The sequence below is a fragment of the Ursus maritimus genome, unplaced genomic scaffold (assembly GCF_017311325.1).
Source record: "Ursus maritimus isolate PB19 unplaced genomic scaffold, ASM1731132v1 scaffold_1, whole genome shotgun sequence".
Lineage (NCBI taxonomy): Eukaryota > Metazoa > Chordata > Mammalia > Carnivora > Ursidae > Ursus > Ursus maritimus.
Window position 1 is genome coordinate 5016720 of NW_024423343.1, and position 27969 is coordinate 5044688.

At 50.5% G+C, this 27969-nt stretch overlaps 1 protein-coding gene across 6 annotated transcripts in view; it reads right to left on the reverse strand.

Moving 5' to 3' along the window:
- AGAP1 (ArfGAP with GTPase domain, ankyrin repeat and PH domain 1) overlaps positions 1 to 27969 on the reverse strand; it is a 530765-nt gene that overhangs the window by 138485 nt on the left and 364311 nt on the right. For 4 of the 6 annotated variants that reach the window (XM_040638725.1, XM_040638721.1, XM_040638731.1 and 1 more), the window contains exon 12: positions 21339 to 21497. The exons of the other annotated variants lie outside the window; for them this stretch is intronic. In XM_040638725.1, the coding sequence (XP_040494659.1) occupies positions 21339 to 21497 (159 nt within the window). The remainder of the gene's footprint in view (positions 1 to 21338; positions 21498 to 27969) is intronic. 6 annotated transcript variants of the gene reach the window in all.

Sequence of the window (27969 nt, forward strand, 5' to 3'; positions counted from 1 at the left end):
GGATTTCAAAATTTTGACCAAAACCAACACTTCTGCATATATTTTTAGTATTTGGAATTATGGCATTAGGGCAGTTTTCAAGGTGTGGGGACAAGAAAATAAGTCTTTGTGGGGCTCTGGATACACGCTGCCAAGCCACTTCTGGAAGCTCTGTGCCTGTCTCACCAGCAGTGTGCAAGGCCATCCAAACCACCAAGTCCCTGAAGCCTGCATTTTGTCCGCTGGCCAATTTGTATTTCAGCTCCCGCTCTGCCCACCTCCACGAAGCAGCCCGTGGTCCTCGGAATGGCCTACATCACATGGCATAAGATGGAAGCATATCGAGGGCAGGGAGAAAACCACGACGTGGTCCGTGAAGAAGAGCCAGCACAGCTGCAGAGTTCAAAATCCTAGCCTGGACACTTGGGAGAATTCATGTCCATTAGCCTCAATTTCTTCCCATGTAAACTGGGCAGAACAGCCGTCCTGAACACCTGCTCTTGGCCTGCCATGCCCCAACATGCTCCTTCTCCATCTTGGTCAACAGCGACCGCACCCTCCTGCCGCTCAGGCCAGTGGCCCTGGGCCGTCCTGACCCCTCCCTTCCTCTCACACCCCATGCCATCCACAAGGACACAGAGCCACACACTGCTTCGGCCGTGTGCTCAGTGTGGTGGTAGGCCAGCTGCCAGACAGATGGACAGGCAGAACCGCTCACCAGCATCCAGCTCTCTTCTGGAGCTGGAACAACACAAGTACACAGAACACAGCTCCTGCCCTAAATGGCTTACATTCTAGTGCAAAAATGTGACCACCAAACACACACAGAACACACACGCATTCACAGCATGGAGGAAGGATGGTGCATGCTGCGGACAGACATGAGGCACAGAGGGCGGAGCGCGGATCCTGAAAACCACGCACACATGGCCACAAAGGGCAGTCAGGTTTTCTAAAACAATAATCATCCAGTAAGTCGAAACTGAGGGCTCTCGACACAGAAAACCACACACGACTGATACCAAAACATTACAGACATAGGGGGAAGTCTGGTAACTATTAGAAAGGATCCTGGGAGATTGACTTTGAGATATGCCATGACCATAGCTAGACAGACCACAGTGCTGTTGACAGGCCGCTCGAGGGTTCCTCAGCGGTGGGAGCGCGAGCACCAGACAACCTTCACTGTGACCTCCCGGCCCCGCTTCCCGCTCCCTCTCAACACAGGGCTCCTAGCACCGCCTTCCTTCCCAGTGCTGATTTCATTTGTGTGTGTTTCTTGTACGTAGTAATGTCCCTCTCGTGTTTTAACTTCTTTGCGTGTGCCTGGTAGCCAGAAGGCACCAACCGGCAAAAGTAGGTGCTCAGTAAAAAGGTCCTTGAAAACAAGAAGGTTCCAAGACTTAACTAGCAGCACAAAGAACATAAACACAAGGTTGTTTTTTTTTTTTCTTTTTTCAATGCCAGACGGAACAAAAATCCAGTGTATCTACAATTGTACGTTTAAGACCCGGAGACTTTAAATATTACTTAAATGCCAGCTGAAAGATCTGTATTAAATATCCTCACAGTTTTGAGCACTTTGCAGAATAAATTATTACCACACGAAGATGATAAATTATATCTTTTTAAAAAGATCTCAATTTCCCTCAGGCATCCCATGTAACATTTTGTTATGTTTCAAGTCAATGGTGGTTATTTTCATTTTGAATGAAATCAAATGCTAATTTGCAAAGTCAGAAAAACAATGTCTTGTCATTAAAAATAATACTTGAAAAACTTCTTGTTCTGTGTTATTTCACTACTCTCTCCTAAGCCATGGGACAGGCAGCTTGCTTATGAAAAGGGACCCTTGAGCTTCCCAAGCGTTTATTGCTGGTGGGCGGCAGGCCCCATCAGGGGAGCGAGAGAGCTCCGTGGTATCAGGTGCCTCAAACAGAAGGCCCCGCCACTTGAAAGAGAGTCCCCGCCAGCCTCCGAAATTTCATTCCCTTCCGCCACACCTGGGCCCTAACAATAGCTCCAGTCAGTGGGCTTGAGGTTACTGACTGGGACTCCCTTGCTCCCTGAGCCCCTCGGCCCATGCGGGAACTCTGAACGGTCCATTCCAAAAGCCTGGAGCTGATGGAGGGTGACCCGCAGCCCCCAGGACCACAGGTGACGAAGCCCAGCACTCAGGGGGCACGACCTTGACGATACACTCAGGGAGTGTGTGCACGTGTGTGTGCAGGCACCAGACCCTTCCTGACTCGACAATAACGACCCAGTGCCTGCTTTGCGGGGCGCACTATTCCAGGCCCTGGGGAAAGAGCAGTGAATAAAACAGAAAGATAGGATGGGTTTACAACACAGAAACAATTAACAGTGCAACACCCTCACTGACTAATCCGACTGTAATCCCGAACGGCTACAGACTGACGTGTGCGGTGCTGAAGGTACCAAGGTACGTGAGCCTAAATCTGCATCACGAGCTGCCCTGGGCCCCCGTTCTGTACTGAGTAACCTGCTAACAAAATAAACATGTTTGGGAAAAATATAGAAACTCCCATCCCCATATTTCAATGTGAAGATTTGTCCCATGAATTTTTTTTTTAAGTGTGAAAGGACCCCTTTAACAGCCACTGAAAAGAGAATATTTCTCTTTCCTGCTGTTTCAGAATTTTGCTAACCTGCTGCTGATGACTAACGGCTGTGCTACATATTTTATGTAGATTCCAAGGCTGGGGTTGACCTCTAACTCCTCTGCCTGCAAACTAGATATTATCAACCCACTCATGTCTCTAACTAGTGGCAGGTGAGCGGCCGCAGCACACTCACTTGAATGAGGAAGTTGAGACAGTAAGGTCATCCGTTCATTGAGCACTGGAATCAATCTGGTGTGACGTTAATGAGTAGAGCAGGTTAATGACTTCTTACTTTTGACACACTATTAGGACACTGTATTTAAAATATTTACCGGGTCACAAATAGGTAGCAGGTGCACACGGCCAACGAGATCAGAGTGGGCTGCTTGGTTTCCAGCCAGAATCTGTAGTGAAGGTTCCTCCTCGTGGCGAAGGAGCCTGCTGGTTTCCCACATTTGGCAAACTCTAAGTTCTAGGGGTGGAAGCACAGCCCAGTCCGCGAAGGGGTGGCGGGCTGGCGTGGTGTGACACATCTCAAGGCCAAGATTCTGATCGTGCAACATAAGAGGATATTGTGGATTTTGTGCTAGCATAAAATGAGCGATTCCCGCGGGTGCCACCCGTGAGAAGCCAAGGCTCCCCCAAGCTCAACTAGGGTGACATTCATCCTGCTTTGCCTGGGACAATGCCAGTTTATGCCTGTTTCCCGCCATAAGTATTAACACATGGGCACCTCAATCTTTTTTTTTTTTTTAAGATTTTATTTATTTATTTGCGAGAGAGAGAACACACACACACACACACACACACACGCACGCACGAGCAGGGGGAGGAGCCGAGGGGGAGGGAGGGGAAAGAACCTCAAGCGGACTCTGCACTTTGTCTGGAACCCGAAGTGGGGCTTGATTCCATGACCCTGACATCGTGACCTGAGATGCCCATGGGTACCCCCACCTCAATCCCACTCCGCGGTCCTTTCCAAAGAACAAAGCTCAAAGGAACTCTAGCGATTAGTACTACTAAGACTTGGGCACGCGAGAGGCTTCCTGAAAGTGGGAGAGCCTCTCTGAAAACCTGCCCTCAATGTTTGTGCTCCGTGCGGCTGGATCTCATGACAATCTTGTGTCAGTCTCAAATCAAGAACCCCGCCCGGACTGCTAAGTACAGGAAAAGTTTGTAACATGACAGATAATTTTAACCTGACTGAAAATCTGTCAAATTTTATACTCGGGATAACTGTCTCCACCAATAACCCCATGGATAAAGAGAACATGAGTAATATCTTAGTTCAGAACCGCAGTCCAAAGATCATTTCATTTCTGAAGCACAGTTTAAAGTACAGCCTTTTTCAATAGATAATAATATTGGTCAAGTGAGTGGCTCTTATTTTGTCTTTGCCACAAAAATGACAAATCACTGTAATCTCTACAATTAATGATGGTGTGTAAAAACTAAGATTAAACTTGCTTCTGACAAAAAGCAGTTAATTCAGCATTAATTCTAGAACATTCTTTTAAAGAAAAGAACAGACTTCACTGCTACTACCACAGTTTTATCGTATTACTTCCAGCACTGTCTTAGAACTTGGGCTTTGTCCTGGCAAAAATAAAATAAAATGCAACACGATAAAGTGTTTGGAGATTCTGAGCGGGATCTGCTTTGAGTTTAAAGCATTTTCTTTATCGTGGCTAAAAATTTTGTCAATATGGTTCAATCGGACACTATGGTTGATCTTTGGGGAAATTGCTGTAAAATAAAATGAAAGATAAGATTGTGTTCCCAAACATAATAACTGACATTTTTCTCTTTTTCCTTAAGCAGAAGCCCAGCCCCCTGTGGCTGACGGAAGGGTCAGTGGAGGGTGCAGCAGCCCCAGCACGAGAAGTGGAATCTGCGGCTTGCTATTCATCAAAGAATCGCTCATTCCCATTCTTCCCTACTGCTGCCTTTTATCCCCTGGGGTGAGGTTAAAAGAAGCAACTACCCACCAGCCTCCCCAACCAGGATGTGGGCCTCCTCCCTGCCTCCGCAGCTCTGCCCACCCCTTCCCTCAGGAATATATTTCTTTTCCTCTTCTCCCCCCACTTCTGCAGAAGGTTCCCGATGATCCACAATTTTCTCCTGAATACACTCTTGCCAGTCGTCCCTACCCACACACCCTGGGATGGCCAGCCATCCGGCAGCGGCCAGGACTGACTGTCTCCAGTCTTTGGGATTCTATGGCTCACGGGGTGCGGGAGACTGAGTGGCCCCCAGGAAGCGGGGCCTTCCAGGTCATCTAGGCGTGAGACGGAAAGGATCTCTCACTCCATGTGTATGCAGACCCCAGCACTCACCCCATTCCCACAGTCTCCAACTCCGGCCTCAACTGGTTTTTACCAGTAAACACCTCCCTCTCCACTCCCGCGGCCAAGGGCTCTCAGGAACGGTCCCATTGCTACTTCGGGTGCCCTCTCTGATTCCCTGGCTCTGGCCAAAAGGAAAAGATGTATGTATTTTCTTCTGTGAAATTCAAGGTCATTTTCTCATTCTAGACCCAGGGACACTTCTTCACAGGGGAAGCTGTCTCCCTCTTTCGAGCACACCTTATCATTCGGCTTGACCCGAGACCCTGACCTTTGGAGGTGCAAGTGTCCGAGGGACGAGGACACCCCACGGGCCAGGAGGGGCAGCCCGGCCGGGGCAGCTCAGTTCTTGTGTGCTGTGCGTGCAGCTAGGGAAACTACAGAGATTTTGCTCTTATTTTATAAGGCTGAGTAGGAAATAGAAAAAAGGAGATGCTGGTATTAGTGAAGATAGCATGCATGTACAAGCTTCATGCAAAATGGGCACAAAAATGGAATTCACTAGGCATGCTCAAAGTAGCAAATCTAGATAGCCTTGGCTACGCGGGGGATTTAAGCGGATCTGCTCAATTGTGAAGAAAGAACAACATGATGACATGGAGACAGCATGCAGAAGAACAGGCTGAGATGAGGCATAATTAGGACTTTCACAGTATTTTCTAGCTCCTCTGGGAAAGCACGGCCCTCTTGTGAAGTGTTACAGCTACGATTCTTACGAATCCAACTTCAATACACATTTGCAGGAAGAAATTAAAAACGCAATCACACACAGAAGTAGGGGTCTGTTTATATCTGACTTCGGTCTGGTACTTCTCAGAAACAGGCATACTTGTTCAAGGCGTGCTTCGCGGCCGGGAGAGGACGGGGCCGGCAAGAGCAGGATTCAGAACCTTGCTCCCTGTCTGGGCAGACAAGAATATTCACGGACTACGAAACCCTGTAATTTGGTCAATATAATTAAACTCTAAGCTGAGACGCACCCTACTGTAGCCAATTCATGCTTGTGAACAATTCTGCTTCCTGTTGGAATGAAGTCTGCCCTCCAGGAGACGGGGCGGGCTCTGCAGAGCATCACCACGATTTGACCCAGTTGCTCTGTATGCAGTTGGGTCCTTCCATATCTCTAATCTTCCTCACTGTGTGGCAAGGGGCAGAATGGGGGTGAGGACTCAGGCGTCCCGGCTCTCCCATGGCTGCCCCCGCCCGGGGCCCCAAACGTCCACCCCCAGCTCTTCCCCCTCCATAGCCAGGCAAGGACCACTTTCTATTACCACAAAGAAAGACTCACTGCTTTTGGTTTTTGCATAAATTAAGGTTTCAAATTGAATATATCTACTGACAAGTGGAAATTTGCAAATGTTAACCTCTTTGTGTCTTCTAACTACAGTATTCATATTTGAAATAACTTTAACACATTTTTCCATAAATAATATGTATTTATTGCTGAAAGATGAAAAGAGAACAGGGAAAAGCATGTACGATTCTGGAGAAGTCTGTACTCGAAATTTCCATTCAGGTGGTTTTTACACATAGGCACGCAGGCGGGGCCCAGGCTGCGAGCCCGGCTCCGCCCCCAGCCCAGCTCCACCTCTAGCCTGGCTCCGCCCCCAGGGCCGGGTTTCCACCTGTGTGTCACATCACACATAACACCTGCCAGCTGTGTGACCCTGGGCAAGTTATTCAAACTCTCTAAGGCTCTGTTTCCTCATTTAAAAATGAGGATAACAGTACCACCTCACAGAGCTGTGCAGTAAAATTCAATGCGCAATATAAAAAAAGCACACAATCTAGGCCCACCACGTGGCAAACAACAACATTCAGCTGTTCATCCCATTACCAAAAACCTGAACGAACGTTCACTGAGCGGATACTGACCTAGGTGGCAGACCCTGTTCTAGGCCAACGACAGAGCCGTGAACTTGGCTGAGTCCTCCCCCTCACATTCTGGTGGTGGAAGGCAACAAATTAAAGGGAGGTAAAGGAGGAAATCACAAAGGTGATTGGGGATACAGAGCAAGTAAGGCAAGGAAGAGGGGTGGGGGCACTTTTAGGTGGGGGTCACCAAGGCCTCATGGATAAGATAGTCTCTGCTGGGAAAGGAGGGCAGGGAGGCCACATGCACAAGGAAGAGGTCTCCCAGCCCAGCAGGTGAAACGGTGCTGAAGTGGGAGGGGCACAGCTGGGGTGGGCTGTAGGAAAGCAAGGCTCAAGCCCCTCCACAGGACAAGGACACCTAGGAATGTCTGTCTAGAGACAGCGACATTTTCATGGCTGCGTAGTATCCCCTTGCAGGGGTTTACTGTGATTTATTTAACCAGTCCTCTACTGCTGGTCATAGAGGTTGTTTCCAATTTCTGAAGTGTTTTTAGACAGAGTGGAAAGTTAATGTATTTATAGTTAAAGTCAGTTACGATATAATCCAACTTTGGAAATAAATAAGAATACAGACACAACTGGAAGGGTGTATACCCCCCCCCAATGGAAAACCTGGTGTTAGAGAGTTTGTTTTTAAAGCAAAAAACTTCTCTGCATTTTCAAGTTTTCTAAACTACCATGTTTTATAATTAGGGAAAAATACAAAGTTATTATTGTAAAAGTCAACGAAGGGAAATGGTAGTTAGCCACATGCCAGAGGGAAGGCAGCAGGCTTACCAGAATGGGGTGACAGGGGTGTAACCGACACCAGGGCGATACCGTGTTCTAGCCACAGGACAGACGTCACATCCATTTACTGGTAGCACTTTCATACTAGTGCATCTATTATCCATGTGTCTAGAAATCAAAGAATCTTTTAAATGAGAAACAGACTATCAGTAACACAATTTTAAGGAAAAAAAAGCAATGTCGAATGGAATAATTTTTTAAAAACAATTACTTGTCCAGGGACTGGTATTAAGGTGATCTGGTTGCTAACACTGTGGTTTAGAGTTTGCCAGTGCCCCCAGAAGAAAGTCGTGTATAAAAACCAGGTGCTGGGGCGCCTGGGTAGCGCAGTCGTTAAGCGTCTGCCTTCAGCTCAGGGCGTGATCCCGGCGTTCCGGGATCGAGTCCCACATCGGGCTCCTCTGCTGGGAGCCTGCTTCTTCCTCTCCCACTCCCCTGCTGTGTTCCCTCTCTCGCTGGCTGTCTCTCTGTCACATAAATAAATAAAAATCTTTAAAAACAACAACAACAACAAAAAAAAAAACCAGGTGCTGGCTCAGGTAATAACCCACACCTTGACTGCTTTAGATGGTATCATATGATGATGATTTTTCTAGAATGCGTGGTCTGGAAGGATGCTGTTGCCGTACAAATCTCATCTGGGGGCCTGACCCGTGTGTCTGGCAGGCGCTGCCACTGCCTTCTGATTGATAGGGGCTGACGTGCCCCCAGACTTCAATTTCCCTCTGTCCCCCCACCGTAAAGGCATCTCGCGTGGAGATGCTGAAGTAGTGTTTCTGGACACAGGCTTTCCCGGACATTCTGATGTCAAACGAAAGCAGTTGCAAGGTTTCTGAGGCGTTGTTTTAAAGAGCAGAGATGCTTATTTGACTTTTTGCACTAATGCAAAGCTGGATATGAAATGAGAGTCAACAGCTGGTTGAAAGCTGAGTTTCTGATCTTGGAAAAATGAGCTTGACATTCTGAAGTACATTAGGTAATTCTATTTCTTATTACACTATACACAGAAAATATTTCTTAAGTAGTAATGCTTATTTCAGTTATGATTTGAGTCCAGTTGGGGACTACTTATTTACAAACACTCTGAGAAAGTGGCATCTGAAAACTGGCAAGGCTGTGAGCTCCTGCAGACTAGCTAGAACGGGAGAGCAGAACTCCCGGATGGCAAGCCAGGGTGGGGGAAACGCATACCACGTTCATCGACAACGCGTGCCCCCACACTGGACCTCAAATATACTTACAATTGTTTTCCTGTAAATAAGTATACATTTTAAGAAACTCAACAATATACACAGAAACATTTCCCTGCAACTGTAGTAAGATTTTAAAAACCCCACTGCAGAAATAATGTAGCAATTAAAATAGCATTTATAACTACATATGTTTAAAATGTTTCTTCATATAAAAGAATAAAATTTTAAGTCATTTAAAATAACCATCTGTTTCCTCACGATATAAAATTTTTAGTATCATTGTATAATTAATATTAATATCACTTTCTGTTAATAATCTTTTCTGTCAGATAATAAAGCAAAGATGTAACAAAAGATATATATTCATTGAAAGAAGTTTAAGAATGCAAAACCAAAGCAATATACAAAAGCTAAAGGAGGAAATACAGAAGGTTTGAGGATGGCACTGATCGACCACTACACGGCTGTCAACTGTATCTATCACCTATCTACCTACCATCTATCACCCTACTTACTACCTGCCCATCTCATCCTTCTCCCCAACTGCTCGCTCTATCTATCTATCTATCTATCTATCTATCTATCTATCTATCTATCTATCTATCATCTATCTCCCTATCTACCTACCTATCTCATCCATCCACCCACCCATCTGCCCACCAGTCCGTCCGTCTGTCCGTCCATCCATCCACCCACTCAACCCACCTGATTCATCTCCTTCTAACCAACTCACAATTACTTTTATTTTTATAACAACTCCTTCCCCACTCATACTTCCACTCTTTTCTTCTTGGCACCTGAAATATTTTAAGCCCTTTAGGTCTTTCCATTTTTGCATGTACTTATAAATTCTGTAGTAGGGAGCACGGAAGACACTGAAACAGATCTGACCAAATTTTATTCTGATAATGAACAAAGTCACCAGGAAGATAGTATCACTGAAGTTTCTTAAGCTACTTGATTCATAGGCTGAGAACCTGAGCAAAACACAGAAATATAAAATGAACATCTTCCTGGCTCAAAGGTGATATAAAACCATGAGAAATAGTCTTAGACTGTTTAAAAATATACAATGTTACAAATTAAGATGTTTTAATGTGGCAAATACAAAAGATCGCTGAAAGCTTTCTTTCTAGTTGGAGTATCAGCATATATATTTGACAAATCTTTATACTGCTCTATCTATATATGATTGGACACTGGGGCAGTAAACGATGCTTTCTATATTTTTTTTAAAAAATACACTTAAAATTGAAAGTTGGCAACTAAAACTGCATGGACCAATAAGCAAAAATAATAAAACACTAAATAATTTCACAAAATTTTAGACTTCCATATTTTAGGGAGCTTTAAAATTTTAACAACACATTGTTGTGTTCAGGCCAATGTGAAATGATGTTACTAAAAATACCCCACTGACAAACGCCAAGTCTCAGTGTCAATTCCAGCAGAGACGTCTCGACTTCCTGGAGAATCATAGCCTGTCTGGACTTGGGTGTCCCCTCTCTGAGTACACCTCTGCCCCACCTCTCTATATGTGAGCTGTCGAGAGGCAGCTTGTCAAGTCACATCACCCTCCTCCTGAAAACCACAGGGGCGCCCAACTGCCCAGGGTCAATCCCAAACCTTTTAGGACCCTTGCTCTTATCCTTCTTGATGGAACTTGAACTCTCCTTCCAACCTCGATGCCTCAAACTGCTCCCACCCCGCTCTTCCCCATGGTCATACCACGGCGCTCCCTGACGCTGTGCACCTCCTCGGCTTTGCACACACTCCTCCCTCCGCACCGGGTGCACAACCCCTCCAGCCTACTGGTTCTTTCCAGCATTTAAGCTCCGATCAATGAATCTGTCTTCCTTGGGACCACTTCCAAATACACATGGGGCACTGCCCCACGTGGAAAAATGCTTACTGCGTATTTGCTGAATGAATGAATGCATAATTTGCTTTCACAGGTTCTACTGGAAAAATACTTAGTAATTTACACATTAACGCCCGACCTGATTTCAGAACCCAAACATGCATGTCTTAGTCACCCCTTACCCTCAATCTATTCTCACCACTTGACAAAACATATTTCAATATGTTCACTCATTGATTACCCGTCTTTTTCCCTTCCCCTCCACAGACCAGGAATTCTGTGTGGATCCCTGGATCTCCCACCAGGGCCAGGGAAGCAGCCAGTACAAAGTAAGTGGTCAATAAATATTTGTGAAATACATGAAGTTGAACAGAAAATTAAATAATTGCTGTGAAGCACACCTAATCTAGATTATCCCTCCTGAATTCAGCACTGACTTTGCTTGTGATTCTGAAATGGGTTAACTGAAGAGAAGAAACTCAGTTGTAAGCTCTAACTGGTAAGTAATTGTAAGAACGTGCACAACAGGCTTCCAGTGGTCCACTCGGAACGCTCTCTGCTGGCACCTGTGTACGTCTTGGTCCACGTACTCTGTCCTAGGTGAGGGGCATCAGCTCTGTTAGCAAACAGTTTCCAGAACACCATGCTAAGCATCTTGTTTAAGAAGAGAAATCTTAAATACTCAATGAATTTTATCACATGGGATGGGCAGAGGCCTTGGCCCTCCTGCAAGCCCACCATGCTGTCCTGTCGCGTGGGGCTGTTCTTCCCTGGGGGTGTTCTGGTGCCTGTCTGGGTGTGCTCATTCATGGATCATGAGTGAGACCAGCAGTCTGGGGAGAAAACACGGGGACAGCGTGCAGGGCGTGGCCCCTGGTACTGCAGGATGGAGACAGAAAGACTCTGAAGACTCTATCCTTGTGGAGTTTCTTTCTTGCAAGAGAAGACAAACGAGAAAACGAGACAGGATGACTTCACACAGTTTAACACGGTGACTGGTTAGAAAGTGGCAGGGGCAGGGAGACAGCTTTTGATTGGGCAGGAGACAAACAAGCAGGTGCACACTGTAAGCTAGGTCCCAAGAAAGCCAAGAGGAGAAGAAGTCTAGGCAGGGCTTGAGGGGGAAGAAGCAGAGCCATCTGGGGTGACGAGGACATGCAGGGGCTCACCCAGCTCTGAGCAGAGCAGCGGGCAGGAGCCAAGGACAGGGAGATGGGAGAGGCAGGTGGGACATGGGATAAAGAAACATGAGGGGCCAGACCAGCTGGGGCCTTGTCAGCCAGAAATAAAACATCAGGAACACAGGCCCTGTGCAGGGGGGAAGCCACTGCAGTGTCATGTGGGGGGCGTGGCAATCTGATTCATGTTTGTTTTTTTTAGACGATGAGTCTGGCCAACCTCAGGGAAGCAAAAACACACGGCAGGAGATGAAACAGGGTCGACAAGGCAGAGCCGCGGGCAGAGGAGAGGCAGGTCAGTGGGCGGCCTGGTGCACATTCAGGAAGAGCGCAGAGAACCAGCCGTGTGAGCTGATTCAGCGAGGTGAGGGTACGAGAAACTGTGTGGCCTGAGCTCCCAGGAGGATGAGACAGCGGATGGCAGACTGAAATCTGGAGTCCCCTTTGGAAATGCTAAGTGTGAGCTGGTCAACAGGCCTTCGAGAAGGTGGCTGGTTACACGTGTTCAATGGAGGAGAGCGTGGTCCCTGGGGTGTATGAACTTGGGCGTCCTCCGTGTTTAGACAGATAGCGAAGCCCCCTCGGGAGGACAGGGGGCGTGCACTGAGGAGAGAAGACTGCGTCCAGAGCAACATCAAGGATCTGAGGTCTGAAGGAGAAGATGATGGTTCCAAGAAATAGCCAAGAAAACAGCAGGAAGACACAGAGAATGTTCATGGGAGAAGTCAGGAGAAGAGTTTCCAGCAAGGAGATTATGAAGGGAACCATGGAGCGTCCCAGGGTTGGCAGGGGGAGGGTCTGGCCACGGGTGAGAGCAGTGTTCCAGAAGAGCTGGGATGGAGGATGATGGGGACGGGTCAGAGAGGAAGTGGCTGGGGAGTACAGATGGCAGTCCTGCGCAGCTGTACTCAAAAGCACAGTGGACCCAGGCCCAGGAGCTGCTGAGGGCCGTGGCTGGTGCCAGGAGAGAGGTCAGGGCGAGTGCACTCCCAGGCAGGATCTGGCAACTAGGGGGAGCCTGGGCGCACAGGGAGGAGACAGGATGAACACAGGAGCAGAGTCCTTTGGACATGGAGAGCTGGTGGGTCCAGAGGTGGAAGGGAGGACACCAGCCAAGGGCAGGGACAGCTTGTCCCTCGTGCAAGCGGGGAGCGGAGCAGCCGAGGGTGCAGCTGGGTGGGTCTGGCCGTAGGAGTAAGTGAGCACCTTCCCCTATTTCCTTGTAAAAGGAAAACAGGGTCATCAGGTGAGTAAGAAAGTGAAAGATGCGAGAAGAGAAAGTTGGAAACGATCATTTCCAAGTATTACGCTGTGTCATGCTACCTGATACTACTTTTGTGTCAAAACTGTCACAACAATCCTTTCTGCAACGTGGAGTCACTGTCCCTAGCTCAACAGCCTCGTCTACAGAATAAGGCTCACGTTTCTTATCACGGCCACGGTTCACATGCATTGTTCACTCCCGCCTCAAAGAGTGGATCTCAACCTCGGATGCACGTTAGAAACCCCTGGGGAACATTCTGGTGCTCAGGTTCACCCCTGGCCAGAGGAACGTCACCAGCCCTCAGCTCCAGGAACTGGGGTTTCCAAAAATCATCCTCAAGCCCAAGATGTGCAGCCAGGTTTCAGAACCCCCGTGCCAGGGAGTCCTCCCACCCTCCCAGTTCCTCAGTCCCTCTCTGTCTGATATGGGCCTCTGGAAAGCTGGCCCCACAACAGAACCCGGCAAGCCCGGTGTGATTTGGGGGGAGGTCAGCACAGGAGGTGGTCCGAGGCCTCGCATTCTCTCAGGGCACAGCTACGTGGGTGAGCCCCACCGAAGCTGGACATCCCGTTGCACTCTGGAATTCATGCTATCAGCTCTCCGTTTCACTCCGTGGCCTCTCAGTCTGGAGGGAACCAACATGACACCTGCCCATGAGGTCCACGCATCCTCACCGCAGGCAGCAGAAAGGCCTGCCAACAGCCAGGGCCCTCCCTCCCCCACACGGTGCTCTCGGCGGTGAGGGGGGCAGCACAGTACATGAGACGCAGTCCAGCCCTAGCCAGCTGGGTGGGGATCATTCTAGGTCCTCATCTTGTGGGGACCTTGTGCCCGGCAAGTGGCGAGTGTCTGCTGGATGCCAGGGAACATCAGAGCTGGTGAGGGCAGCAAGACGGAGTGGAAGTGACTAGTCTCTGGCTTCTGCCTGGGGGGGGGGGGCAGGTCTGAGCCGAAGCCCAAAGTTTCGCAGGGACGAGACATTACCTGGGATTGGCTGCAGGAATTCCCTCCAGGAAGAAAATAGACAGGGTTCCTTCTCTCCAGGAAGGATTATTTAATTCATGAGAGAGGACAGTGCCGGTGGCTAGAAGAAGGGACCAGAGACCTGAAGTTGTCACTGCCTAGATCAGGCTTTGTCAACCTTGGCACTACTGACGTTTTGGGTGGGATCACTTTTTGGGGTGGGGGGGTGTCCTGTGGCTCTGAATTTAGCAGCCTCTCTGCTATTAAATCAGCAGCACACCCCTCTGCCCCTTAGCTGTGAAAACCCTAAATGTCCCCAGACATAGCCAAATGTCCCTGGGGCCTAGGAAGAGGGGATAAAATGACCCCTGATTGAGAACCAGCGGTCCAGAAGAAGATACTGAGGGCCAGAGAGGGCTAAGAGACTCAGAGTACGTATTACAGCAAATGGCAACAGTATCCCTCTCTGCCATCCGTTTGAAAGGATTTCCAGACTTCTGCTAGGCAAAATGAGAGCTGCTGTCCTTCAAGCATGGAATCCACAGCTCCCTGTTCTGATATTGGGGGCAGTGTTTTCTCTGGTCAGCACCCGCTGCTAGAAATAGCTAGCAGGAAGGAACTAAGGAGATAAAGTACAAAGTAACAACGTTTTGATTGAGAGGGGAAAAAAAAATACACCTTTTCCCCCCTGTGGCCAGTTACCCTAGGAAGCTTCTGCCTTCTCCTTGGCCACATGCAGAGAAAGGAAAGCAGGCTCTGAGCACAGAAGGAACCGGGGTCATCCCTTTAATTAGGCCGACCAGCCCAGGGAGGGGAGCAGACCTCAGCCGCTGAGACAGGGTGTCCGGCTTTGAGAGATGAGAGCCCACGGGCCCTTTAACACTGCGCTAAGCTGAAGGTTGATGACAAACCCCAGGGAATGGTTTTTGAATGCCAGCCAGGATCGGGGAGGAACTGATGATAAAGGGAAAAGTTCAGGAGAAACCAGAGAAGGGAAAACGTTATTTCCTTTAAAAGCAAGCTTTATAAAGATAAACAACTTTTATGATACAGTGTTTTAATATTAAGCATTCACGTCCCCTTAAAAAAAAATGGCAAAGGGGGAAACCATAAGCTTTGGCATCAGAAAGACCCAGGTTTGAATCTTGGCTAATTATTAAGAGTCTTAGGTTTCTCAGCCTTTTTGAACCTCAGTTATCAAATAGCGACAGTGATTCTCAGAAAATGAACATAAGATGTCAAGCTCCCAACACAGAGAGGCCGCTGACAACAAAGGCAGTCCCTACCTTGACCTTCTCCTTTCCTCCCTCACAAAAATCCTCCTACAAATTAAGCCTCCTGGTCCAAGCGGCTGTGTCACACTACCACCACCTGCTGGCAGCACGCCAAAATTGTCAGCATAATATCCAAGGGGGAAAAAAAAAGCTTGGACTGTAAGCATCCCCATACCCAGTCCCAGCACCCTCTCTGACCATCCTCGGGCCAGCCCCCTGGGGCGGGAAAAACAGAGGGAAGTGGGGAGGCACAACCGGCAGGGCTGAAAATTGTGTGTCTAGCCTCTATCATTAAAACAGCCACGCAAAAAAATGTTCATAGTGAGAAAAACTATTTACAAGTTTAAGAAGCTCAAAGGCTTCAGATTCAGGATCAGTGGTCCAGTAACAGATTCTGGTAGATTCCGGTGGGGAGACACAGGATTAAACTGTTGGAAGGAGATGCACGTGCACCTTCACAGGGAAAGCTGAGCACGGTGTGTGCACTTGGCACTGACAAGGCTGTCCGCTGGCCGGGGGTGGACGCAGGCTGAGGAAGGGTGGAAGAGAAATCCTTTAGAGTCATCTGAAGCAATGCAGTGTTCACGGTGATGGACAGCCAGGGCAGCAAAGACGAGCTGCTGGAACGGAGCAGTTGGGGGATGGGGTGGAACCATCGGAACAACCTGATAGCCGAGGAGTCAGGGGAGCGGGGCTGCCGCGGCAACAGCAGCAGTTGAGGCCCGGGGCCCAAGGCCGGCACAGGTGGGGAGACAGTGTGGCAGGCCTGCCTGGCTTGCTGAGATGCTCAGGGACGCACCCAGACAGACGCCGGGGGTCCACGGCATCGGCTCGCGCCCTCGGCACAGGTGTGATGCATCTAACAACGCATTTTGCCTTGGAGCAAGATATGACAACCAAGTATCTACAAACGACCCCCGGGGGTCCCCCGCCGTACCCGCAGAAATGCAAACTCTTGGCCAACACTTCTAGAGAAAATTACCTATAGAGAAAATGATTAATCAAAAAAAAAAAAAAAAAAAAGAAAGAAAGAAAGAAAGAAATTACAGGCTCCCAATAAGACTCACGAAAACTCTCAGCCAATAGTTGTTGCAGAGATAATTGCTCTGAATCTATCAATAAAGCTAAGCTGCCCCTTCATTGACTGCAAACAACAATTTCTTTCACCCAGGATTATAAGTTGGTGTTCACAGGCTCACTGCTGCCATTACGGTGATAAACAGTTTAAACCACAACAGGGTCTGACATGTAGATCAATTCTGGGTCCATAAAGAATCTACACAAGAGGTTCCAGGACGGGAATTTACAGCCACCAGTTTTTATTCCCTCTTGCTGCAAAAATTACTTCTGTCAAACACTTAGGAGAGTGAGGAAAAATGTAAAAAAATTAATTTTTCATGTACTCCTGGAGCAGCCTCTTCCGATGCCGAAGCTGAAGATGAGTGTGTTTCTGCAGTTAAAACATTACGCCGAGCAGCATGTGGTGCTCAGCCCTTCGGAGCCCGATCCTCCGGGCTGCTCGCGAGCCAGCAGACGGCAATTTGAAACCCCGGACTGAGCTGTCTGGATTTCCTCTAAGGGCAGATGCGGGTCTCATGTTAGCAACGCCAAATTATATTAGACATTTAATTTTAAACCTCAGGTACTTAATGTAAAACCTTACAACAGTAATAGTCATAAAGCAGTGGGGCATTCCATTTCACAGAATGGATTCTTCTTCTCCTCCCCCCTTAATTTAACCAGAATCCCCTGTTTTGTAGTTTTGCACACTACAAAGTAATCTATCTAATTAGGAGTTGCTCACAGCTGCTTGAAAGAGAGAAACCCCCCAGGGTACCTATGCATAGAAAGGGGACGCCTTTCAAAAGTTCTCTGGAGCCAAAGTCTTAATTTAGTGTGGACGAGGGGGCAGAGAAAAATGGAGTCCCGATGTTGTTGTCATTATGTTTTCTAATAAAACCGTATGACAATGGGAAGGCAAATTCACCAATTCAGGGGCATTTGGATTCTTAAAAGCGGCTTCGCTTCTCCCTGTCCCTGCTGCTAGCACAGTGTAAGCTTTTATGATTCTGACATCCAAACCAGATACGGGACCGGGGGAGGGGGGGATAAAATGATTAAAAAAAAAAAAGAGGGCGGGATTTGTATCAACCGCAACTTGAAAAGAAAAAAAGCATGACAGAAAGCTCTTAATCATGTTTGTTTCTTTTGTGATTATTTTCCAACACGGCAGGGAACGTTGATGCCCAAGTTGAGGTCTGGAAATCCATTCACGAATGTGTTTTCTTGAAGTCGCCTGTCAGATCCGACGCCCTGATGTTCATTAAAAATTGCTCTGGGTCTGGCTGGTGACTTGCTGGACCACGGAAGGCAGGGATGGTGCTCAGGAGCAGGAAGCTAGGAGGTTACCCTCGCCGTAGGCAGGAACAGGGCTTCGCAACACCCAGGTGGACCAGAGCGCCACGGGTCCCAGGAGCGTGTGGCTCCCACGGAGCGAGTCTTGGTGGAGCCTGGGTGGCTCCGTTTCTAGCCAACGCCCAGGGGCTGCCAGATGCCGGAGCGGTGGTTCTCAAACGTCAGCATGCAGCACTGTCCCTCGGAGGGCTTGTTAACACACAGGTTACTGGGGCCCAGCCCTGAGTTTCAGAGTCAGTGGGTCTGGGATGAGACCAGGAATGTGCACCCATAAGCAGCTCCCAGGGGCAGCGGCTGCTGCTGCTGGTCTGGGAAGCACGTCTCGAGAAGCACCAACGTGTTCTCAGGTTTGCATCCCGGCCCTTCCTGGAGGGTGACTTCGGACAAACGATCTGTACCAGCGTCTCCCCACCGGTCAAATGCAGCTAACATCAGTATCTGCTCCCTGACGATCAAATACGGTCACCCACACGAAGCCCTCCATAAATATTAGCTCCCATCATTATTACCACCGTTGTTCCTCTTTTCAACCGTGTGTTGGCTGTGACGTACCATCAACCCTTGGAGAAGAGAGCAATAAAGAAGGAGTGTGGAAAACTGCAGGAATCCTGCTGTGCAGCGCTCTCCCGTCTTTACAGCTCTTCGCTATTTAAGGAATGCCAGCTCAAAGCCTTAAAACTAAGATGCTAATTAATGTTGCCATGCTGACCTCTTCTCGTCCTGTCTGCACCCATTCTGCTGCGCACGCACCCACGAGCCCCTGTCACGTCTGCTCCTGGCTGTTGCATTTTCCCTTTCCGTCCTCCCCGAGCCCTGTCCAAGTTGCCTCAATGCTTACACCACCTTCCTCTCGTGGTCTGGCACCAAAAAAAAAATCCATCCAGGTCTATAAGCATCGCTCAAGTGTGAATCTCTCTGAGAAGTTTTCCTTGATGGACGACCATCCCTCAACTACCTGCACAATCTCAGCCTGGGCTTGCCCACAAGTTCACCGCCCATGTCCCACGGCATGGGGCTGACACGGGGCCAGACTGGAGCACCTCATCTCCTGTGTTCGGGGTTCAGGCTCTGTGGCATCAGGGAGCCTAACTAGTCTTTAGCGTGCTATATGAATGAAGAATGGACACTTGAGGGTGTGAATAGATGAGAAATCACTCTGTAATATAAAAACAGCATTCATATGTAGGTGAGCGCAGTCTTTTACAGGAACTTTATGAATATGTGTGCAGAGACCAGTGCGATCACCTGCTGTGGAAAGCCGCCTCCAACCACACCGAGTCGGAAGTGATGCAGTCCCAAGCCCTGGCAATGCGGAGACCCCATCGCACACCCGCCTAGCTGGATGCAAAGAGCTGTGACGTGCGGTGGGGGACGGTTATCTAGTGAGTCTTTATCAAAGAGGTAAGTGTGCACAAGGAAGGTTTGCACAGAATGGATTTAGATGAATATGCCACTTCCCATGCCTTTTCTATGAAATCTTTTTGTTTTTTTTTAAAGTAGGCTCCACCTCCAGTGTGGAGCCCAATGCGGGGCCTGCACTCCTGAGCCTGAGATGAAGACCTGAGCTGAGATCAGGAGTTGGACGCTTAATCGACTGAGCCACCCAGGCGCCCCTATAAAATATTCTGAGTAGAGGGGACACAAAGATTGGGGGTGATGGTCTCTCAGGAACTTGCTCTTTTATTCCCCTCTTCTTCTTTTTTTTTTTTAAGATTTTTTATTTATTTATGTGACAGAGAGACAGCCAGCGAGAGAGGGAACACAGCAGGGGGAGTGGGAGAGGAAGAAGCAGGCTCCCAGCGGAGGAGCCTGATGTGGGACTTGATCCCGGAACACCGGGATCACGCCCTGAGCTGAAGGCAGACGCCTAACGACTGCGCTACCCAGGCGCCCTTATTCCCCTCTTCTCCCCAAATATAACTCCCATTGCACATACGGAGCAGAACTCCAACACTGTTGCTCTACTCAGGCCGTGCTGGTAGCTCCACAATGTACTGGGAGGAGGAAAGTTCTAGAAGATTCCTGCTTGACAAGGTGAGGCCAAGGCAGTGTGCACAGCGGGCTCTGGAAACCGCTCCGCAGAAAGGCCGCGACAAGATAACCCCGGCTGGCTAGTGATACTGACTGAAAAGGCACCTCGATTCAAAGTCCTCGATGACGCGGTGATTATGTCAACTGCTTGCTCCTCCTAAAACCGTATGTCACTGTGGTAACAGCAGCAGGTACTCAGTTACAGAGGCTGCCACGGACCAGGCGCTGTGCTCACACCTAAACCACACAAGGAGGGAAGCACACCCATGTCTTGGACAAGACAGGCTCGTGCAGGGGAGGCGGCCAGCGTAAGGCCACCGGGCGGGGGGTGTGGGTGCTGACTGAGCACAGGCCCTTCCAGGGCAGGCGACAGCCGTGAACGCTCTGATGTCGCCTTCCAAGGGACCGAACTCTGGCTGCTTCATCTCAGTGAGTGGGAACCCCCTGCCTTAGGGTTCTCAGGGCATCGCCAGCATCTCAGACAACGGGCGGAAAGCCCTGGAGAGGTGGAAGCGGACACCTGCTGCCCAAGCATCTTCCTGGGGGTGAGGAGCAGGCCCCGGAGGTGGGCGCGTGCCAGGCACGGGGGCCATTCCGGACCCGCGCTGCCATGGTGCCCCTGGGTGCTGCCTCTCCGGACTCGGTTTCTCCTCGGCACCCCGTTTGGAGCTGCCCTTACCGAAAGCCCTCACTCGGCAGGGTCTGCCAGAGGGATGGGAGCAGCCAGAGATAAGGATGGTGTTTACCCACAGCAAACGTCCTGCTGTAGCAGCTGGTGGGTCTTCAGGGAAGACCTGATGCTGAATCTTTTAATTAGAACAAATTATACTAACATTACTTTAAAACCCTGTCTGATAGATGACATACAACAGTGGGAATTCCGCTAAGTACCGGTGAACGGGCCGTAGGAAAAACGCCACAGGCAACCGCGCTGCTGCAGAGCCTCGCAGCCTCGACCCACGTCGCTCACGATTCCGCACACACATCAAGGCAGCGTCCGACGTCCACACGCATCTCCCAAAACGCTGCCCACGCGCACCGAAAAAAAGGGGGTGACGGGGAACTCTCCAAAATTTAGAGGGTACATCAGGAATTTTGGAAAACTGGTAAGGAGAACGAATTCTGTTTTCCTTTGACGGAAAGAGCAAACACACCCCCCCGAAGCCCGACACCGGAACACGTGCGCCGCCGGGGGAAGGGTGGGCGCAGTCCCGCAGGAAAGCGTGACCGGAACCTGGGCTCTGCGTTCTTTCTCGCCTCCCTGCCATCAGACCTGTCACACGTGGGTGTGTAGCCTCACTTCCCCAATCTGGCAGGCAACCGGCTCCTCCCTGACTGACAGGAGCACACGGGAGGATGCGAGTGAAAACTCTGTCAAGGACCCAACGCTCCGCAGATGAAAGGTGACACGCGCCCTGCTCACGCGGCTGCCGCACGGGGCCAGCAAGCAGAGCGAGCGCCGACGGTCAGGGCGCCGCATCCAGCCCCTGGCTCACACCAAGGACCGCGAGGGGGCTGCGGGTCCGGGGGGCTGCGCCCTCTCTTACCACTGCTGATGGCCGAGTTTGCAATGACCGTAGCCTCACTCCACTGGTCGGCACTGGAGACAGAGTAGGAGCGCTGCTGCATGCCGTCCGGCCGGCTGCCGAAGGAGCCCAGGCTGACGCCGCTGGCCATCTGAGACCCAGACGCACTAGTGACATTCCCTAGGAATAAACAAGTCAGGTGAACACCACCTCGGACTGCAGACCCCAGAAGCCAGCACGAGTTTGTCTGGACGCCCACATGCTTGCACGCGGTGGACCTCAGCACCGAGAGCAGCTGGCGTCCTGCCTATGTGGAAGATGGAAGCATCCTACAAAAATATTCACGAGGAAAACTAGGGTGACAGCAGATCCTAGGGACCCGCTGACACACTGCCAAGGAACCTAACCACACAACGCAATCCTAAACAAAGACACCGAGGCGACACCGTCTCTATGTGGGGCAGAGGTGAAGATGAAGACCCACTTTTGAGAAAAGCCTTGGTCCCAGCAAGATGGACCCTACAGGAGCCCCCACTGTGTCAACACATCAACGGAAGGGAAAATGACCACAAACGGCAGCCAACTTTCACGGGGAAGTTCCACTTTATGACCAACATAAATCAAAGCTCCTGGATGAGACATGGGAGGACATGCAGACTCTTAACCCGGGTGAGTTTACTTGGACCCTTGAAGGGGCCGAGCGGAGGAACGACGGTCTTCGCCACTGCACGGCACACAGGGTGGTGATGGGAATGGTCCCATCGCGTCCTGGACGATATGCAACAGTTGCTCAACATCAGAATGAATGACTTCTTGGTCCTGCCAACGCCAGACTCAAAATCAAGATTCAGTGCCTTCCTCTCGAGCTCGGCCCATCCTACCTTCTGTGAGTGAATTTGTTTGCTGGACGCAGACCTACAGAGAGATCAGGTCCGTTTTGTTCTACACTTTCCTCTGATTATTTTAGTTTAGAACCAGTTAAGTTCAAATTGTTCTAATAGAAGCCTTTCAGAGCACAAGACTTTAAGTGCACAGACCAGATTCATAGTTCCCAAATCTGGCCAAGTACCAGGATCACCTACGGAGCTTTTTAAAACCAGAGGCTTCAAAATATTTGTAGTGTGATTCCAAAGGCCTGGGGCTGGGGCTTGAGAGAATGCACATCTTCCACAGCACGCCAGCGGTCCTGGTGAGCCGTCAGAGGTAGGAACAGGGCTCCGCTACCCACAACCCACCCGACCGTAATCCCACGGGCACGGGACAGTCACAGGATCACCTACTGAAATGCCTACGTGAGCCATGCAACAAGCGATCCATGGAGAGAAGAGATTTTGCTTCAAAAATATATATTACTACCTTAAAAAACAATACCGATTTTATGCTGTTACCTGAATCGGGCACACTTTGAATGTCATAAGGAAAACTACTCCTAGGCAGCCCTACCCAATCCCAGAAAAAAGCCAAAAGTGACACCTCAGGAACTGAAGTGTGCAAGGGCACAGGTCCTCTGGAGTGGTTCTCAGACCAACGGCAGCAGAAGGCCCAGGAGCACGTTAGGAATGCAGACTCCTAGGCCCCGCCCCAGCACCTGCTTTTCCAGAAGAGCCTCACACAAAATTCTGAGTGCACCTAATAAAGCTCGGATACCCAGAATAACTACGAACATGAAACAATACTGACGGCTGGAACTCCTCACCACCTCGGACGCCCGATGTCAAAAGTGCCCGAGGGCAGCACGCAGGCCTGCAGGTCAGGAGCCCCGCAGGTCAGGAGCCCCGCTCTTGGCTCCCCTGTCAAGCTGCAGGCTCTGAGCCAGCCTAGCACAGAGGTGCTGATTTTCAGACACACTGAGGCCCTCAAATCCTGGACACACACGCACCCTGAATGACAGTGCTGGCTGGTACTCCCACACCGGCTCGGGGGCCGACCCGCAGGGCAGCATGGGGAGGAGGGCCAGGCGTCTGGCAGCTCAGACACAGGGTCAGCGGGGGTGGCAGTGAGGGACAAACCGCATTCTCCTCCTGGCATCCTCCAGTTAGGGCCCCTTAGGCTGCTTCCTGGCTTCTCCTCCGGCAGATCCCGATTACAACAGGGAGCTCGGACCCACAGCAGGGCAGCACTGGGGGAGCGATGAGGTGCTCCCATGGGCCAGCGCAGTGTGGGTCTCCCCCTGCAGCCTATGTCCCTACTGGTGTCTGCCTGCCACACCCTAGGAGGGTACCCATTCGGGCTCAACCAGTGGGGAGCAGGCATGGGAGAAGGGTGTGAAATGGGGTGTGTATTCCCAGGCTCCCTCCGTGAGTGGTCACCTGGGGCTGCTGTCCCTGAGGCTTGCTGGGGGCACCCGTCCCCTTGCCCCACTGGGCCCATGCTGGTCTCTGCGCCACTTCTGCCAGCCCTGGTGCCGACACCTTCAGACCCTGGGCCTGCTCTTCTCTGGCAGGATCCTCATCTCACACACATACAATCAGAGCCACGTTTGGGACTAGACCCCCAGCCCCTGGGGCCCCAAAGCCATTTCTACTTTCATCATTTGAATTTTCAGCAGGTAGGGGCTTCAGGACACCGCTAACCTTTTTATGGTAGGGGAAAGAGAAAGATGGAAAGAGGACAGAGAGGACCACAAGAAGGTCCACACAAGCCGTGACCCCACCACTGAGCCAGCCCCACCCCCAGCCTGAACCACCCACGGGCGCACCTGCCATTCAACAAAAATGTCCAGGAGATGATTCTTTCCTCCCTGTGCAGCCCAATCACACCCGTGACAAGTCATCACCCAACGTGCAATCTGTCCACAAAACCCCATCTCACACCAGCTTTAGGTACACAAGGCACCCAAAGACACAAACACACCTTCACCACCTGTCTTTGGGCCCATGATGCCAGGATGGCACTCAACCCATACTGCGGCTTCCCTTCCGGAGAGTGGCTCCCAGGGAACCACCAGCCTGAAAACTTCCTGCCACGCTTCCTTTGAAAGGCAGAGAGAGTTTTCCAAGTGCATCGTCCCGGACTTCGCAAGGCAAGACGCCAGAGGCATCCACACGCACACAGCATAGCCCAGTCGGTCTGAGCGTGGACAGGAACACGTGGAAGGTTCTATCGGAGGTATCGGACAAAGCTCGTCTTAGGTTGACAAACTCTTTGCTGAACAGCCACCGAGGAAGAAGAGCAGGTTCCTTCAGATGTGCACACGGAAGCAAATCCACGTGACGGAGCTGGCCACGTGTCTGCAGCTGGCCCACCGGTCCTCAAGCTTCTAGCTGTTTGTCCAATGAAACGTTAAGCACAGCGAGTTCAATGTATAACGCTGCTGGGGGAGCAGCTCTGGGCTTTGGCTCCTGAGGGGATCCCCAAGGAACCCGACTGGGGCCTGTGGAGTGAAGAACCTTCTGGCAAGACTGTGCTCCTGGCGTGTGACTCCGAATCGGTGCAGGACCCGAAACAGGTGCGCGGAATTCTTCAGAAAGCCGACCCTCGGGGCCCTGCAGCGTTGAGGGTCTCCTCCTCCCAGCCACACCCGACCCCCACCATGGACACACAGTCACAAGTGCAACATTTTAAAACAGAGCCGTAGACTTTCAACCCGGAGTCTGGGTTGAGCTCATAGATGCATTTTTGCTGAGTAGACAATGATTCCTTTTTTAAGGTAGAATTTGGGAGAGGTCTTCTAAAAATCTGTGGTTTCTGCCATTCTTTGAAAAATAAGAAATCCGGCTGCAGTGGGCTTGTGTCTGTGACTCTCCGAAATGGACAGCGTGGCAGCCGGAGCCCACGCCTGCCCGCCCGCCCGGTCCTCATCTTTGCTAACTGCGAGTCACAGAATCTTTCAAAAATACGCTTAAGAAGAATCCTATTTCAGAAGTAGAACATTTCTGATTTTCTCTCGAGAGCAAATCTCGCTTTCGTATATACTCATCTTACTTTCTCAGTTAAAACTTTTCTAAGTATCAAACAATAAAAGATCAACTGCGACATAACAAAAAAATTATGAAGCGCAAAAAAATTCCGTTTTTTGCCCTAAATATATAGCTTGGGGATCCACAAGACAGGCACTTGCCTTTGAAGGTAAACACATGAAGACACAGGTTTTAACTCTGAGGCAGACCAGTGGTCCACGGATGCGGCCACGGCCCCATGAAAGCAGACTCAGTGGCTCGCTGTGGCCCATGGAGCATCTCGTGCCACGCGGGAGCCGTCCTGGGCCAGTGGTCCCACTCTGAGGCATTTCAACTTGCTCTGAGTGAATCCATTGGTCAAAGAAACCAACGCCCCCAAATGCTTCATGAATATCTTAAATAACTACAAATTTATAATCTAATTACAGTATTTTGTGTCAATTTCTGACGATTTTTACACACACACACACATACACACACACACCATCCAGCAAAGGCGAATGCATACTTTCACTTCTATTTCTGAATGAATGTCATGAACTGTCACCGGTCAAGCAACACCGGCCCCTGCTTCCAACTTGCACACGGACGCATCCAGCAGCGTCTGCCCTACGTGGGACCACACTGTGAGTTGTTCTCACGGCTTCAGAAAATACCTCTAAAGCAGGTACAGGAGATGCTAAGCTGAAAATCACTTGATTTTCTCTCAAAATTCTCTAGGCCTAAATCTTCCAACGAGTGGTAACTCATTTTACATTAACACGTTACTAGTTAAGGCTGAGGATCCGGGGTTGTCGTCTGTGAAAGAAGCCCACGACTGATCTGATTTCCCGGCAGCAAGGATCGGAAGGCCAAGACCATGGGGTTACACGGTGGGGGGCCTGAACACGACTCCCAGTGCAGTCAGGGTCAGCCTCAAGTGCAGAGCAGCTCCGGGCGGCTGTGCCTGGCAGAGGGTCCTCCTCTCCTGGCAGTTGGGCTGAACGGCTCCAGCAGGTGCCCACCCTGAACACACGTCCGTCTTGCCACACGATTTCATTTGTGTGGCTGAGAACCAAGATATGGCCGTGAGGTCTATCCGACTGGGGAAGAACTCGGCACAAGGCTGGAAACCACTTTCTTTGTAGGCATGCCTGTCTTTCCCTAGAGAGAAGAGATTCTAAAAGCTGGATTGGAACGTCCTCTCTCTCGGGGACGAGGAGGAAGGTCCAACACTTGAGTCGAACTCACTAAGCTCTAAGCCGAGGTCAACAGACAAGAGGCCTTAGAAGGAAGCCAGTGGGACACCTGCTCCCCCCAGGGCCGAGCACCAGAGCTGTGACCTCCTGGAGGGTGGGAGTAGAGGTACCTTCTATTCCTTCCTGCTCTTCCTCCTCCTCAGCCCCACCTCCATTCCCTGTGCCCTACCAGAATCCCCACCCCACCGTTGCCGGTGGACTGCTGCATGGATCTCACGCTTCTTTGTGGCATGTGTGGCGTCCTTTTGTTCTGGATGGCCTTTTCCAGAATGTCTATGGTGAACAGACTTGGATGAGAGAATGTCTTCCTCTAGAAGAGGGCAAATCTGTGTACTGTCTGGGGTAACAACATTGCCTTCCATGGCACAGGTCGGGCAGGCTTGTGTGTGTCCCATTAGAAAAGACTGGGGTTTCCTAAACTCGGGATTTCTCTTCTGTAATGCAGCCCAGTGTGTGTGCTGGTTCCCCCGGAGCTTGGGGAACAGGTGCATGACAAGGCTGATACTCTGCCCGCTGGCACAGTGGCAAGTAATGACCTGCTATCTGTCCTGAAACCCGGCTCTCCTCAGCTAGGACACTGGTAGGCTGGCTCGCTAGCTTGCTAGCAGGGTGGAAGTGGACCCTCCACGGGCCCACCACCTCCTCGATCACGGGCCTCCTGGCCCTCCCCGTCTCCCTACAGTGGACCCGCAGCACGCTGGACACAGTGAAGGAGACAGTCTGTGCCCTTAGGGGGGCTACCATCTCGTCCAGCAGAAGCTATGGGATGGGCCCACATGTGGCCAAAACATAAGGCTAAGGAACACAAGAGCCATAGGAAGGTCTGAGGGGCAGGAAGAATGGCGCCTGGAAGGTTCAGGAGAAACTTCATGGAACACTGCAGATTTACTTTAGATTTTGGAAATGGAGGCGCCCCCCTCTCTAGACTAGTATGGAAAGAGGGGTCTCATCCTATCCCAGGGCAACCCAAACTCTGACTGACTCACCTGAGGTGAAGCATTCACTCAACAGTCCGATACGAGCCTCTCTCTCCAGATTCCTGTTTTCCTTTCATATCAGTCCAGAGAGAAGTCACACAGTCGTGCCTAACACTTGTGCCAGGAAGCCTGTACGAGAATGCTCACAGCGGCGTTCCTCGGAACAGCCCCGAACCAGAAAGGGCAGCTGTCTCCCCACCATGGGCGCCCTGCGGCCCGTCCATACGGTGGACTACCACACACCAGGAAGGACGGACAGATGCTGACGTCACAGATAGGACGTGCGGAAAAGACCAACCCAAGCACCCACTGCCCTGACCCCACCCAACGGTTCACCCTCCACAGGCGACTGGTCCTGGGAGTGAGCGACTGCCTGCAGGCGTGTGTGTGTACGGACGGCAGGGGCAGGAGGGGGCCCACGGGGTCTCCTGGGCTGGGGGCCGCCTGCTGCTTCCTGATCTGAGGACGGGCCGCCTGCACGCTTGGCTTTTAGGACTCTGCACTTTCTTCGTGACTGTTCTATTGATACAACTTAGCT